The following is a 15459-nucleotide window of genomic DNA, read 5'->3' as shown; positions in this document are numbered from 1 at the left end:
AAAAATACAAAAATTAGCTGGGCCTGGCAGCGTGCGCCTGAAATCCCAGCTACTCATGAGGCTGAGGCAGAAGAATTGCTCCAACCCAGGAGGCGGAGGCTGCAGCGAGCCAAGATCGCACCAGTGCACTCCAGCCTGGGCAACACGAGCAAAACTCTATTTCAAAAACAAACCAATAAAAGGATTACACATCATAACCAAGTGGAACTTATTCCCAGATGCAAGGATGGTTTCATACACAAAAATCAATTAATGAGACTGTGACTGACTGTGATTCAATATGGTCAGAGTCATGCGCTGGCCACCTTAACAGAACAAAGGAAAAAGACCACAAGATCATTTCAATTAATGTAGAAAAAGACCTGACAAAATTCAACACCATTTCATGATTAAAAAAAAAAACAACACAATAAATAGGACAGAAGGCAACTTCCTCAGTGTGGTAAACACTACACATAAAAGCCCAAAGCTAATGTCATATTCAGTGGTGAAAAATGAAAGCTTTTCTTCTAAGATGAGGAAAAAGACAAGGATGCCCACAGTTGCCATTTTAGTTCAACACAGTATTAAAAGTTCTAGCCAGAGGCCGGGCATGGTGGCTCACACCTATAATCCCAGCACTTTGGGAGGCCAAGGCAGGTGGATCATCTGAGGTCAGGAGTGTGAGACCATGGAGTTTGGCCCCATGGTGAAACTCTGTGTCTACTAAAAATACAAAAAGTAGCTGGGTTTAGTGGCGCATGCACCTGTAGTCCCAGCTACTTGGGAGGCTGAGGCAGGAGAATCACTTGAACCTAGGAGGCAGAGGTTGTAGTGAGCCAAGATAGTGCCATTGCACTCCAGCCCGGGCGACAGAGTGAGACTGTGTCTCAAAAAAAAAAAAAAAAGAAAAGGCATTCAAATTGAAAAGGAGGAAGTAAAATTATCTGTTTGCTGATGACTGTAAGAAAACCCTAAAGAATCCACAAAAAAAAAAAAAAAGAAAGAAAGAATAAACAAACTCAACCACAACAAGTGGTGGGGAGGATATGCAGAAACCGGAGCCTGTGCGCTGTTGCTGGCAATGTAAAATGGTGCAGCCACAACAGAAAACAGTTTGGCGACTCCTCAAAAAGCTAAACACAGAATTACTCAGACTCCAGCAATTCCACTCCTCCATATACACCCAAAGGAAGTGAAAGCAGGGACTCAAACAGATCCCTGCCAGTCAGGAATCACTCCAGCACTAGTTACAGCAGCTGCATACCCACCAACACATGACGGAACTAACAAAACGCAGCGCACACACAACGGAAGGTTACTCTGCTGTAAGAAAGGAACGAGGTGGTGCCACACCTGTGAACCCTGGAAACATTACGCCGAGTGAAAGACGCCAGACACCAAAGGACAGACGTACGATCCACTCAGAGGACACAGCTAGAGGAGGCGACTTCACTGAGATAACTAGCTAGGTGTCTAACTAGGGTTTGGGAAGCGGGGAGTGGAGAGCCGTTGCTGAATACTCAGTGTTTCTGTCAGGGTGAGGAAAACATTTTGGAATGTTTCTACAGTGTTGTGAACGTAGTTAACGCTATTTAACTAAGTGCCATTTTGACACTTAAAAATGGTCAAGGCCGGGCGCGGTGGCTCACGCCTGTAATCCCAGCACTTTGGGAGGCCGAGACGGGCGGATCACAAGGTCAGGAGATCGAGACCACGGTGAAACCCCGTCTCTACTAAAAATACAAAAAATTAGCCGGGCGCGGTTGTGGGCGCCTGTAGTCCCAACTACTCGGGAGGCTGAGGCAGGAGAATGGCGTGAACCCAGGAGGCGGAGCTTGCAGTGAGCCGAGATCGCGCCACTGCACTCCAGCCTGGGCGACAGAGCGAGACTCCGTCTCAAAAAAAAAAAAAAAAAAAAAAAAAAAAAAAAAAAAAAGGTCAAAATTTATGTTAAATATATTTTACCACAATTAAAAAGTATACCAAAAGCCACTGAATTGTACACTAAAATGGGTGAATTACGTGGTATGTGAATTATATCTCAATAAAGCTGTTTTTCACAAAAGACAGGAATGGTCCATAAGCACCCAGGTGCTCTGTGCGTCCAGGCCATCGGGGAAATACAAACCCAAACCCCAGGGTATGGCCACACCCACCAGAACGGCTGTGCCAGAAACCCCAGGGATGTGGCCACGCCCACCAGAACGGCTGTGGCAGACAGGCAGACACCAAGAGCTAGCGAGGAAGTAAACACACGAAAGCCTTGCTCGCTGCTGGCAGGAGTGTCAAACAGTGACGCCGTTTTAGAAAACAGGAGGCTGTTAACCCAGAGTGACCCTATGACCCTGCAATTTCACTCCCAGGTGTCTACCCAAGAGAAGCAAAAGCATTGGCCACACGAAGGCTCGTGCGCAGACGTTCGAGGCAGCATTATTCACGATAGTCCCCAACTGGAAACCACTCGAATGTCCCCGGCTCATGAACGGACAAAGTTTGGCGAGTCTCTGCAGTGGCTTGCCTCTGTAATAAAAAGGGGTGCAGCGCTGAGGTGCTGCAGGACAGACCTCCAAACATGATGCAAAATCCAAGATGCCGAACGACCGTGTACTGTACGATTCCAGTTACACGAAAGGCCCACAAAAGAAACTTACAGAGGCAGAAGTGGATGAGTGTTAGGGGCCAGGGGTGGGAGGAAGGCGGGGCTGGGACTGATGACGAAAAGAGCTGAGGGAATTCTGGGGAGCAATGAAAACTATGGAAAGCTGCGTTATGGTGCGGCTGTACGACTCTGAGTTTACTCAAACCCACAGAACCACAGACCTAGAGCAGAGGAATTGTGTGGGAGGGAAACTGTACTTCAACAAAGCTGTTTGTTTTTTTAAGCTGACACCACAAATCAAAGGGTTAGACCACTGTTGAGGGGAAAGCATCCACGACATGAAGAAAAACTAAGTGGGGCCCCACCTCACACAACACGAAAATAAAGAACAGCGAACAGCAGCCGACTTGTAGGGAGGCCTCCCCATGCCAGGGGCCGCCCAGGATGCTGCCAGGCCCACTGTGACCCCCTGAAGAGTCGCCATGCCTCTCTGAGATAGGCAGTGCTGTTATCCTGATTGTATATAAAAGGAGATTGAGGCCAGAGGAGGAAGTAACTGCGCAGGGACAAGCTACACGCACAGGTGCCTCTTGAGCCAGCGGCAGGCGAGGCAGGAGGCCCTCTGTGACCGCGGGTGCAGACTGGTCCTAAACAAGACTCCCGAGCACAAATCACAGGGCAAAGGATGTCAGGACCCCGCCTCATAAAGGACGGAGGATTCGGCCTAACAAAGCAGCACTGGCAAAAGCAAGGGTGACAACAGAGAAGCGCTGTATGTGACCAAAATCAAGATAGGCGCTGTCCAGAGGACACAGGAGCCCCTCAAGCCTGGAGGATGAAGGCAGGGTGTGCGCGAGGGGAATCCCAGGTGTCTCAACTCTCAGCTCGCACTGGGGAGCTGAAACCCAAGACTCAGTCAGGGTCCTCCCCCTCTCAGCAGCTCCCTGCAGACAGGCACCAGCCACACACAGGGCATGGAGAAAACGGCAGCATGGAGGCTCACAGAGCAGGCGCTGCAGATGCAGGAGGGCCAAGGTGTGCAGGAGCTCTCAACGCACAAGTGGGGATGGAGTCACTGTCACCCCTGCACATGTGCACATGATGCTTCCCAGCCCTGTGCACTGGGGGCGCTGGCAGCAGCCAACACCCCAGCTGCAACAAGCACACACAGCACCCAGATCCTGAGTCCTAAACACCCAGAAGGAACCAGGGTGCCCTGCCGGAGCAGCTGTCCCATCTAGAGCCACCAGGAGCAGTGCCCAGACCCTGAATCTTTTTTTTTTTTTTTTTTTTTGAGACAGAGTTTCACTCTTGTCGCCCAGGCTAGAGTGCAACGGCGCAATCTCGGCTCACTGCAACCTCCACCTCCCGGGTTCCAGCAATTCTCCTGCCTCAGCCTCCCGAGTAGCTGGGATTACAGGCATTTGCCACCACAACCAGCTAATTTGTTGTTTTTTTAGTAGAGATGGGATTTCACCATGTTGGCCAAGCTGGTTTCAAACTCCTGACCTCAGGTGATCCACCTGCCTCAGCCTCCCAAAGTGCTGGGATTACAGGCGTGAGCCATCACGCCTGGCCCAGACCCTGAGTCTTAAGCACACCCACAAGGAGCCAGGAGCGGCTGTCCCAGAGTCGCCGGGTGCTGGGAGCATCTGGGTGCCAGAAAGCAAGGAAGGCTGCAGAAGTTGTCAGGCACATCATAAGGGCAGGAGCCCCGGCAGGGCAGCGTGAGTATTGAAAGGGGATGGCAATGGGCCCAGCCGGACACACCCGTGGACACACAGGCGAGCAGTGGGCACGGAGGAGGGAAAACTCTTCCGTTCAAGGACGCAGGCAGCGGATCAGAATTTGACAGCAGATAGACACGTTTGGCTATTAAGACTAAGGGGAGGTGAGGTTTTCTAGTCTCAAAGTCTCTCCTCAGCAAAACGTTATCAGCCAGGGAGATCCCTTTGACAAGGATGGAGCAAGCTCCCAAGGCAAGGGAGGAAAACAGCGCTGCACCCAGACAGGGACGTCTACCAGGGAGGATGTGGCAGGACGCGGCAGACCCCGCAGGTGTGCACAGACAGGCGGTCTGAAGTCATCCCCGTCCTGATATCCAGGACAGGCAGCATCTGGCGGAGGCTGACCCCTGAGCCACAGCCGTGGCCCCCCAAAAGGGGAAAGAGCGGAGATTTACTCCCAGCCTAAATTATTCACAAGGAAAGGGAATGTGGCTCTTTAACAAGCCGTCGCTTTATGAAGCGAGGTTAACAATTCCACTTGATTCAGTGGAATATTATAAACTCTCTGGGGTCCGCTTGAGGACTTCTACTTCAGGCGCAAGGTGACGATTCAGCACTTTTCACATTATTTAGAGAATAAAATTAACCCTCGCAGGCCCGGGCTGCCGCCTGTCCCCACTGGATCTGGCCGGCTCAGCGCTTTCCCATATATAATTACAAGCTGCTATCCATCATGCGGGCGCCGCGGCGCGGACAAACGGAAAGGCAGCAGTAAGCACTTCCACTAATAGAAGCAGGACCTAAATATCACTTTGATATTTTCATTTAAATTGAAACATTTTACAATCATCAGCCATGGCCTCCATGGGGATCCTGCCACTGCCCCCACAGGGTCTGGGGCTGCCCTGGCCAGGCCCTACCTCCCTGGAGGGGATTCCCTGCCAGGTTTCAGGTTGGGGAGCCCGGCCTGGCCCACCCTTGGCCTGGCAGCAGGAGGGGCTGAGGGCTGGCTCCTCCCGGGAAGTGGATGTGAGGACTGAGGATGAGGGAGAGGATGCTGGGAAGGGCCCGGCCCACCACAGAGCGCCGTGCACAGGAAGGAGTGTGTGGCCAGCTTCCACAGCACCCCACAGGGGAACCCAGCAAGGGAGGGCAGGAGAGCCTGGGGTCTGGCGTCCTTGCGGGTGGGCAGGGAAAGGGTTCTGGGGTGCCTGGTGTTCTCGGCTTCACGGGGGTTGCAGACCCTGAGGCAGTGCCAGCACTCAGCAGTGTGAGGACCCAGTGGCGGTGAGCCATGGCTGCAGGCCCCGGGGCTCCCTCTCAAGATGCCAGGGACAAGAAGCATCTCCAGGTCCCTTCGTTCCGGCCCCTCCCCACCCTCAGCCACCAGCCCTAGGCCCGGTGCAGGAGCCCCCAGGCCGGGAGAGAAACAGGCATGAGAGGCTGGGGGAGAGGGGAGCTGTACCTGGGACCAGGCCCACTGGGGATGCTGAGGCTACATGGCTTGGGGTGGGGAGTCCTGGTGAAGCCAAGAGGGCAGGCTGAGGCAGAGGGGAGGAGCTGGCTCCACTGCCGGGAATTTCCCAGACAGGTGAGCCTGTGAGCACCTCCCCAACGCAGGAGTCAGTCACGCCCCCGGGGAGAGGGGAGCCGGAGCCATCAGCTGCAGGTGACCCTTGCAGCCCAGGTCCCCAGTTCCCCACCCAGCAGTGGTGCCCCACAATGAGCTCCAGTGCCAGCTCACCCTAGCCTCGCCAGCCACGGCTCAGGCGGCCCCCTCGGCTCTGCCCGGCCCACCCCTCTGCCCCAGGCTGGGTGGGAGTGCCCATCCACCTGCTGCCTTCCTGTGGAGGCTGCTGGCCCCACATCCACCTATAGCCCTGCCAGCCCCCTGGCCTCCAATATCCCCTTCACCACACTGCCATCCCCAGCAACATTCCAGGAGCCGCTCCGGCCCAGCCGCCACACCCCTACCATGGGGGGCCAGCTTCCAGGCTACCCGTGCTGCACCTGGAAGTCTAGGTCCTCTGCGCCTCACCTTCCCATGGTTCAAACCCCGCCCTGTGCTGGTGCTGTGCAACCCCGGGACAGTTGCTGGACCTCTCTCAGTCACCTGTGAGGTGGACGTGATGACACTGACCACCTCAGGGCTGCAGAAGGGTCATCCAGCCACGGTAGGCACCCAGGAGTGAACAGAGGACGACCAAACCACAGGAACCCCGCCCACTTGGGCTCCCACGGACCTCTCACCTTTGCACCCAGGGGGCAGTAGCCTTTGAGGAAGTCGCTGCAGACCTCAGCCTTGCGGGACACGTACACGTGGCTGTAGGGACAGTTGCTGTTGCTGCAGATGCCCTTCAGGAAGTAGGAGCACACTGGCATCTGTGGGGAGGGCCAGCAGTGAGGGCCAGCAAGCGGCCACCCTCCAGGGCCCACAGATGGTGGCTGGGGACCCTCCTACAGCCCCGCTCGAGGGAGAAATGGACACGATGGCACCAGCAGGCAGGAAGGGCAGCCACCAGGACCCGCAGGGCAGGGAGGCTGCTGCTCAGAAGTGGGCCCCCGCCTTCCCAAGTGAGCCACACCCCTGCCCTTGCTCTGTCCAGAGGAGGCATGGAGCAGCCCTGTGGCTCAGCCTCAGGGGCACCCTCCTCTGAGTCCCTCACCTGTTCTGAGCCTGCCCACCGTCCAGGGCAAGATGGCAGCCAGGGCTCCCAACCACTAGCCTGTGGTCACCTGCCCTTGGAGCCTCTCAGGTCATGGGGACCAGTGTCTAGGTGGGAGGACAAGCCATAGGCCAGCACCCAACAGAGGGCTCTCCAGGCACCTGACCTGTGGGCCACAGGCAGTGTCCCTGGGCTCTAGGTGGGCAGGAGCTACCTGAAAGCAGGCCTGGCGTGGCACTGGCTGCAGGCCAGCACCGTGGAGGCCGAGGCTGTCAGCAGGAGGGGTCCAGCAGTGTCCTCCTCCCCAGCACAGGGCCACTGGCCACAGTCAGTGCTTGTTATCACCACTGGGCTGGGAGAGGGAAGCAATGCAACTTTCCTCCCATTTGGGGGAACCTCAGGCCTGAGGAGCAATGGCTGGGCTAGGGCCACCCAGGGAGGGAAGCAAGGGGGTCTCCTGCCGTCTCCAGGAGACATCTCCCTGCCCCTTGTGGGCCACCACAGGCTCCTCCTGGGCTGCCTGGGAGTCCAGAACAAAGATGTCACCATCTGGCCTCAGCATGGAGCCCCCACAGAGCCCCTGCCAGCACCCCGGGGTCTCCAGCCTTGCCCCAGGCTATTCCCACTCCCCTCCCAGGGCCTTGCTCCCTCCTGGGTCAGACTACCCTCCCGGCTCCCACTACCCCCGTCCCCCTCCCCTTTCCAGCCTGCTCAGAGCTGCTGGGGCCTGAGGAGCCCTGGGGGATCTGGGCAGATCCAGAGGCTTTAAAAAGTCACTTTTCTGAGGCGAGGTTGGGGATGGGAGAGGAACTTGTCTAAGGCCAAGGAGGGAAGAAGGGGTCCAGAGAGCCAGCGGCCAGGGCTGAGAGGGAGGGAGGGAGAAGGCAAAGAAACAAAGGGTGATTTAACGAGCGGGAGTTTATTTCTAATTGTCTTTTAACTGCAGTCGCAGAGGGGAGAGGGGCTGGGGGCCCGTTTGGGGCTGGCGGTGGTGGGCTGCAGACAATTCCCTTAATGTGGTTTTTGATATAGAGCCCAAATTAGCTCTAATAAAAAGGGATGATAAAGCCAACTCTACAGCAAACGGAGCTCCTCCTGGCTGTCAGAGCGGGGCTGTTATCAAGAGGAAACTGCATTCTCATTTCAATTAACCTTGTTTGCACCCCGCCACGTCCACACAAATAACAATAACATTAATTCAGGGCACTGGTGCGGGGCGTCCACATTAGACAGCTTGGAATGTGCTCTGGCTTTGGAGCTGGGAGCTAATGAACCCGAAACTCGACGTGAATTTCCAAATTGCTCACAACAGAGTTCCGAAGCTCTATTAGGGAGAAAAATGCTGATTCTTTTCAAGTTCCTCAAGGGGAAAAGCTGTTGCGGCAGCAGCACCCCTGCCCAACACCGCCTCCCTCGTCTGAGGCAGCCCTCACTCCACTCGCATGCTGTGGTCACACCGTGGCTGAGTCCAGGGCACAAGAGCTACATGTGCCCCGCCAGCACTGACCCCTGACCCCAGCCCCGGGGCGCTCTTGCTTCTTCCCAGCAGGGGACCCACCTTGGCTCAAAGCAAGTCTGTGGGGTTTTAGGCAGGGACAACCGCATGAGCCAGGAGTCCAGCTGTTTCCCCTCCAGCCCCTCCCTCCTGCCTTCTGCCCAGGCAGCCTCCCCACCCAGCCCCTCACATACAGCTTCCCCGCTCCTGCCAACCCCAGTCTGAAGAGGCCCTGAGGCCTCAGCCCTGGGTCCACAGGGGCACCTATGGGACCACATTCCCCTGGGCATGTGTAAGGGGGGCCTGGGGATCTGGTGAGGCCTGGTGCTGTCAGGAGAAGGGAAAAGAGACCCCTGTGCATGGTGAGCGGGGACCCTATCAGTGCTGCTTTCCTGTGTAGCCCAGGTGCAAAACCTGCAGTGGGGTAGAGGCGGTACAGCAGACTCTAAGGACACCAGGGCAGGGATCTGCATGTCCCAAGCCCAGGGAAAGCTGTGGGCACCATCTGCCCAGAGGCCAGGTGGCCAAGGCCCCAGAGAAAGGTGCACAGGAACAGGGCCACCAGCGCCGCGCTCACCTTCTCCTTGGAGACATGGTGGGAGAAGGGGCAGGTCCCATCCGTTTTCTTGCAGGTGCCCCGGACAAACCTGCAGCACCAGGAGAAAAGGGTGTGAGGAAGAGCCAGCAGGGACCACGGGCAGGGCCCAGCACAGAACCTCCCCCAGGCGAGGGCAGGAGGGCACCTGGTGCACACGGCCACCTTCTCAGGGTCATGGATGTAAGGGCAGCGCTCGCCGCGGTTGCACCTGCCGAAGCGGTTGTAGTACATGCAGTACTCCTTCCTCTTCTCCCTCCGCTGCCGTGCCTGCCGGATGATGGCCAGGCTGCGCTGCACAGCCCGGCTGCAGACAAGGAGAGAGGTGCGTGAGCCCGAAGGCAAGCAGGGAGCCCCACCCGCTGCCCAGCCCGAAGGCAGTACCTGGCCAGGGAACGGCTACAGCTGCCTGCAGGATCCAGCCGGCCTGTTGGGGAGAGAGGCACGGGTCATAGCAGGCCACAGCCTTGCCCACAGGCCCTTTCCCTGCTAACCCCCTTAGTCAAGGCCCTCAGGGGTCCCAGCCCTCAGCTCAGGCAAAGCCTCCCCTCCAGGAAACTGCCCAGAGCTCCCCTCCCCACAGTGGTTCAGACGCCCTGGGCCCTGCCAGGCCCCTCTGGGGACACAGCACCTGAGAGTGGGGAGCTGCTGGGCCCTGTGTCTGGCTCTTCTCCAGGGCAGGGTCCAGGAAGGGGTCCTGTCCCTGCCCTCAGAACCAGCAAAGCCAGGCAGCACCCGCGGAGGGCCTGGCCACGTGGGCTGGAGCCGCCCGCCTGTCTCTGTGGCCTCCCTGGTCAGGCTCCCCAGGGCCACACTCTGCTGGCTGGAACCCCCCTGCTGGCTTCCTCATGTCCCTGGGTGCCCATCCTGGGCCGAGGCAGTGACTGGCCAATGGACACTGCTCCTGGCTCTCTCCTCAGCCCCGGCTACCCAGGAAGCTGCCCTGTAAACAGAACAGCTGCTAACAGCAGCACCTCCCTCTGCCAGAGCCTGGGCTGGGGCTTGTGGGGGACCTGCAGGGTCGCTTAGACCAGGGCATGAATATGGCCCATGGGGCACACATGGTCTGGGCTTTTTTTTTTTTTTTTGAGACAGAGTCTCGCTCTGTCTCCCAGGCTGGAGTGCGGTGGCGCGATCTCCACTCACTGCAAGCTCCGCCTCCCGGGTTCACGCCATTCTCCTGCCTCAGCCTCCCGTGTGGCTGGGACTACAGGCGCCCGCCACCGCGCCCGGCTAATTTTTGTATTTTTAGTAGAGACAGGGTTTCACCGTGTTAGTCAGGATGGTCTCGATCTCCTGACCTTGTGATCCGCCTGTCTCGGCCTCCCAAAGTGCTGGGATTACAGGCATGAGCCACCGCGCCCGGCCGGTCTGGCCTTTTAGGAGCAAGAGCGGTTTCTGATTTTTAGAGGACTGTAAAACTAAAGAAATGCAGCAGAGAAGGTGTGGGGGCAAAGCCCACTCGGCGGAGGCATCTGCCCGGCTGCCCACTGCAGCTGTGGGCTCCTGGGGGAAGGGCACCTGTCCCTGAGGCCCTGGGCTGGCCCTAGCAGATCTTGGCTAGTGCCTATTACTCTAAATTTTAGAAGTGCCTCATCAGATACTCCTCAAAACCCTGAGCATAAGGACCACCCCAGCCTTTCTGAAACTGCACACCACAGCCTGAGAGGGCAGCGGTGGCAGGAAGGGAATGGACTTTGGGACTGGACATGGCCGAGTGCTGCGAGGCCTGAGAGCCAAGGGGATGAGGCAGGGAGGGGGTGCCACCTGGAGGAGGAGGGTCTACTCCGGTGACACAGTCCTGCCTGCCTTTTACAGACAGAGGTCACCCAGGATCATGGGGTGGGCAGGGCAGGGCGAGCCTGCTGAGGGCGGCTTTCCCGGGTTCCTCAAATACGCGCATGATCCTGCCCAGACCAGATCCAATTTCCTCCAGGGCAAATGCTGAAATGGACACTGTAGTTAAGAGGCAGAGGTGACATCACTCAGAAATTCTGGGGACCTGAGGTGGTGACAAAGCCATCCTGCTTTAAAAAGGGACGTCCCAAAGCTGCCCAGCCCCAAATAGCCAGCCCTGCCCCACTCTGAGCACTGGAGAGCAGCCTCGTCCTCACTCCCCAGATGGCCCAGCAGCCACAGGCTCCCACCCGAGGACCCAAGCCGTCTTCTCCTTTGCACCCTCAGGCTGGAGCCCCCACACTCCTCACTTTGTGCTTTGCATCCAGCCCGGTGCTCCCTGGCTGGGGTCAATGGTGCTGCTGCCCTTCGCCCTCAGGGACCCTGCCTAGTGTCCCCACTCTCAGACCATCTCAAGTTTCAAAAGGGCAGCTCCAGAGCTGAGTGGCAAGTGAGCCCTGCAGGCGCAGAAGCAGGAGCTAGTAATGGTGCCTGGGGGCAGGAAAGGAGGCACTGAGGAAGGTAGAAACCTGGGGAGTGTGGGGAGGCCAAGGGCAAAGGGAGGGTGATGAGGGTCTTGGGGCGGGGGGGATCAATGTGGGCGGCGAGCTCAGGGCAGCTTCTGTTGTCAGGCTGGGACCCTTGTCCCCGGGTGGGCAGCAGGGTCCCGTCCAGGCAGCACGGGCATGCCCTCGCACCTGCCAGACTGTGTGGTGAGGGACGCGGCAATGCGGCAGCCTGTCGACACTGCTGGTTCCCAGGCTCTTGCCCAGGCTGCCGGTGACACTGTGACGCCATCCGCTCCCAGCCAGGGACATGCCGGCATCACATGCCCGCCTGGCAGGACTGGGGTGCAGCGGGGGGGGGTTACTTCCCTTTCCACTTTGTGCTATTTAAAAAACATGCCAGTGTGTCGGCCAGGCGCGGTGGCTCATGCCTGTAATCCCAGCACTCTGGGAGGAAGAGGCAGGCAGATCACCTGAGGTCCAGAGTTCGAAACCAGCCATGACCAACATGGAAAAATCCCGTCTCTACTGAAAATACAAAATTAGCTGGGTGTGGTGGCACATGTCTGTAATCCCAGCTGCTCCGGAGGCTGAGGCAGGAGAATGGCTTGAACCCGGGAGGCGGAGGTTGCTGTGAGCTGAGATTGCGCCATTGCACTCCAGCCTGGGCTACAAGAGCGAAACTCTGTCTCAAAAAAAAAAAAAAAATTCCCAGTGTGAGGCTCACGACAGGAGTTCTGACAAGAACAGGAGGCACTTTTTCAAATGCTTTGCAGTGTTAAAAAATGCACATAAAATAGCTGGCTGGAAAAGAGGCAGGGGCTGCCTGAGAGGTGCTAAAAAGTTCAACTGAATAACCCCCAGCAACTCAACAGCAGAAGGCGCCGTGCATTCCAGAGAACTTTCACTTCCCCGGGATCTTCCCAGAATAGACACGGCTCCCGCCAGCCCCACCCCCTGCTCGGTTCCCCAGTGCCGGCTCTGGGCCAGGCTCCTCTGGGCACCGCTGGATGTCAGGCCCTGCAAGGCAAGCGGGATAGAGGCCCTGAAGTCAGAGGTTCCTCAGCACCTCCAGTCCCTGCTCCAGCCAGCAACCACTGGACAGCTGCTGCCTGGCCCAAGGGACAACATCCATGATGAGCGGCGCACGCAGGCAGCCCCAATTCCCAGGCCAGCCCTCTCCCAGGAAGTCAGGCAGGGCCGCGCCAAGCCCTGGTCTGCTCACAGCGTGCCCACCAGGCCCTCCAGGGCATGTCCGTCTGGTACATGGAAGCTGCATCCTTGGGAGAAGGCAGCCAGTGGCAGAGGGCGCCCCAGGAGAGGCAATGTGGGGCGGGGGCTCTCAGACAGGGCCTTTGTCACCCCAGGGAGGGAGGGCAGGTGGCGAGCAGGGGAGGTGCAGAGGCCGGACGTGCCAGGAACACGCAGCAGCTGGCCCGCAGCAGGGAGGGCCACAACCACAGGTGCCAAGGCCAGCCTTGTGGCCAGAGACTGGGGCCTCTGCCCCATCACAGGGACCGTCAGGCTCTTGGTGGCCATATATGGGCCATGCTCACTGGGGGCCTACACAGGAGTATGTGGGGAGGGGCCCTGGAGCTCAGCCCTTCAGGTGGCAGGTGGGCCGGGAAGGGAGGGCTCGGCTTCATGGAGTGGGGAAGCTGGGGGTAGAAGCCACACTGTCCTCTGCCATCACGGGCCCAGAGCCCGGGGGCTCAGCCAGGACAACCACCCCCACCCCTTCCAAGAAGGCTGCACTTTCTTGTTGAAGTCAAATTTCTGCTGACACCAGGGGAGGAAATTTATTTCTTTAATTATTATTCCTCTTAAGTGGGCTGGTCAGCGGTATCCCACAGCTGGGAGCCATCTACCTTCCTCATGGCGAGGCGGGGCCGGTGGGGGCCCAGGCAGCTGGAGCTGTGGCCTCGGCTGTCGACCCAAAGGGCGGGTGCGGCCTCACTGGGCTCTGCACAGCCCCAGGACTGCCACAGTTGCCACCAAGTCTGGCCAGCAGGACACCAGAGGCCGCAGCCCTACTTGATGGAAGGCGGGGCCTCCCCAGGGGCAGGGGTGGGAGGAAGGAGGCCCCAGGACCCCTGCCTGCCACTGGCCTCTGTGCACCAGACCCTCCTTGCTTGTGTTGCTGAGGCCGAATGAGGGAGCTCTGAGTTGCTACTGGTGCAGGGGTGAGATGCGCCCCAGAAGGGCTGGGGGAACCACACTGGCTCTCTGATGGCTCTGGGGCAAGGGAAGGGCCAGCAGAGGCAGGGGCCAGTCAGCAAGGGTGGCCGGGATAGACTGTTCACAGTGTGGTGATGTCAGGGGCTCTGCGCCCGCCATGTGTGTAAATGGGAAGGCAAGCTTCTGCGGAGCTCAGCACTTGGCACCGAGGGGGAGACGCAGCAGCGCTGCAGCCTCCCAGGGAGGAGTGTGACAGCCCCTCCCTCCCCTCCCCACTGCTGAGCAGGCCAGGGCTATACACTCCCTCCTCCCCAAAGCTCAGACCCTGGGCCGTTTGGTGGTGGGCACCGTGTCTGAAGGGGCCAAGTGCAAACCTGCTGCCTGCCTGCTGCCTGCCACAGGCATCTCATGGACACTGAGGGATGGGAGGAGCCGGGGTGGCAGGTGCACCTCCCCCAACAGGCCCACCCAGCCCAATATAAGTGGACCACAGGATCCCGGCGACCCAAGGACCCCGGTGCAGGGAGACGGACCCAAGCCACAAGCCCCTCCGTGGGTCCCACAAGCGCACAGTATGGGGAGAGTCCCAAGGACACACCGCGACCTGGGGTGAAGAGGTGGGGCCAGCCTTGGCACTGTGCAGGGAGTGGGATGCAGCTGCTGTAGTGGGGGCCACTCCCTGAGTGGGTGGGTCCCTGGGATGGACTCTGGCTCTGGAAAGGGCAGCAGGCATCCCCTCCCTGGCTCTGGCTTCCGCAGAGCAGGGCAGGGCCTGCAGACTGACTGCCAGGAGCAGCCTCAGCTGCCTATCCTGGCTGCCCGGGGCTCTCGGGGACGTCGGGACATCATGGTCTCCATGGCTGCTGTCTTGGCCACTTAACCATCAACCTCGGTCAATGCTATTATCATGACTACCGGGAGCTTTCTGAATGGGGGTGCAGGGGTGCCAGACAGACCCCGCCTGCCCCCAACCCATCTCATCTCCCTGCTGGCTGTGCACGGGGTCCTGCAATGTCTCACACCCCGGCACGCTCCCGCCCAGGCCTCTGCACGGTCACCTGGGGATGCTCTTGCTGCTCCTGGCCCTTCTGAGCTCCTCTGTTTTCAGCTCATGAGAAAGGCCTCCCTGACCGCCTGACTGGACACGAGTCTACGAATCTACGCCTGTGGGCCCTAGGAATCTTCACTCGTGTTCAGCCCGCGCCTCCCCCTGCACTAGGGATGTCAGAGGCAGCATCCGTGGGAGGTGCAGGGCACCCTCCCACCCAGGCAGGCAGCTGAGGGCTCGGGGCACCCTTCCCTGGGCAGAGGGATCAGCCCGGATGCTCTGTCCACTGCCTTCAGGACCAGAGAGGAAAGCCAGTGCCAGGACTGTGCCTGCAGGGTCAGTGCTCTCAGGACAGTGCCAGCCAACGTGGGGCTTGGCCTCTGCCAAGGAGGCCCAGGGGAAAGGTGGGACCACCCGGCATGAGCAGAGAGGCACCTCATGGCTTTGTCCCTGGGGGGTCAAGCACGACGTCCTCAGAGCGCCTGCTGCCGGCCCCGGGAGCTCCACTGCTCAGGCTCCCTGTTGGCCCACATGGCTGGTGGCAGGTGGATGGCTGCAGGCACCTGGGACCTGCTGTGCCAGAGATTGGCCAGGGGCTTATGCTTCACTCAGGGAATGACTGTTGGAGATGAGCCCGAGGCCCCTGCCCTCCATGATACAAACAGCTGTGTGTGGGGCCCCACAAGCCACGAAGCTCTGGAGTCAGAGGGTCAGAGGTAACCAGAGAAGGCCCTGCTGGGTGACAGGAGGGCCTGTCCCCCAACCCA

General features: G+C 58.8%; 1 protein-coding gene across 2 annotated transcripts in view; it reads right to left on the bottom strand.

The window, feature by feature from the left end:
• Nucleotides 1-15459, bottom strand: part of LOC105488446 (zinc finger CCCH-type containing 3) — a 104112-nt gene that overhangs the window by 22431 nt on the left and 66222 nt on the right. For both annotated transcript variants that reach the window (XM_071067654.1, XM_011752477.3), the window contains exons 6-9: nucleotides 9449-9491; nucleotides 9213-9371; nucleotides 9047-9116; nucleotides 6559-6690 (exon numbers count right to left, since the gene is read on the bottom strand). In XM_071067654.1, the coding sequence (XP_070923755.1) occupies nucleotides 6559-6690; nucleotides 9047-9116; nucleotides 9213-9371; nucleotides 9449-9491 (404 nt within the window). The remainder of the gene's footprint in view (nucleotides 1-6558; nucleotides 6691-9046; nucleotides 9117-9212; nucleotides 9372-9448; nucleotides 9492-15459) is intronic.

This window comes from Macaca nemestrina, chromosome 8 (assembly GCF_043159975.1).
Source record: "Macaca nemestrina isolate mMacNem1 chromosome 8, mMacNem.hap1, whole genome shotgun sequence".
Classification (NCBI taxonomy): domain Eukaryota; kingdom Metazoa; phylum Chordata; class Mammalia; order Primates; family Cercopithecidae; genus Macaca; species Macaca nemestrina.
Note: the sequence above shows the minus strand (reverse complement) of the source record. Positions and strands in the feature narration are given on the sequence as shown.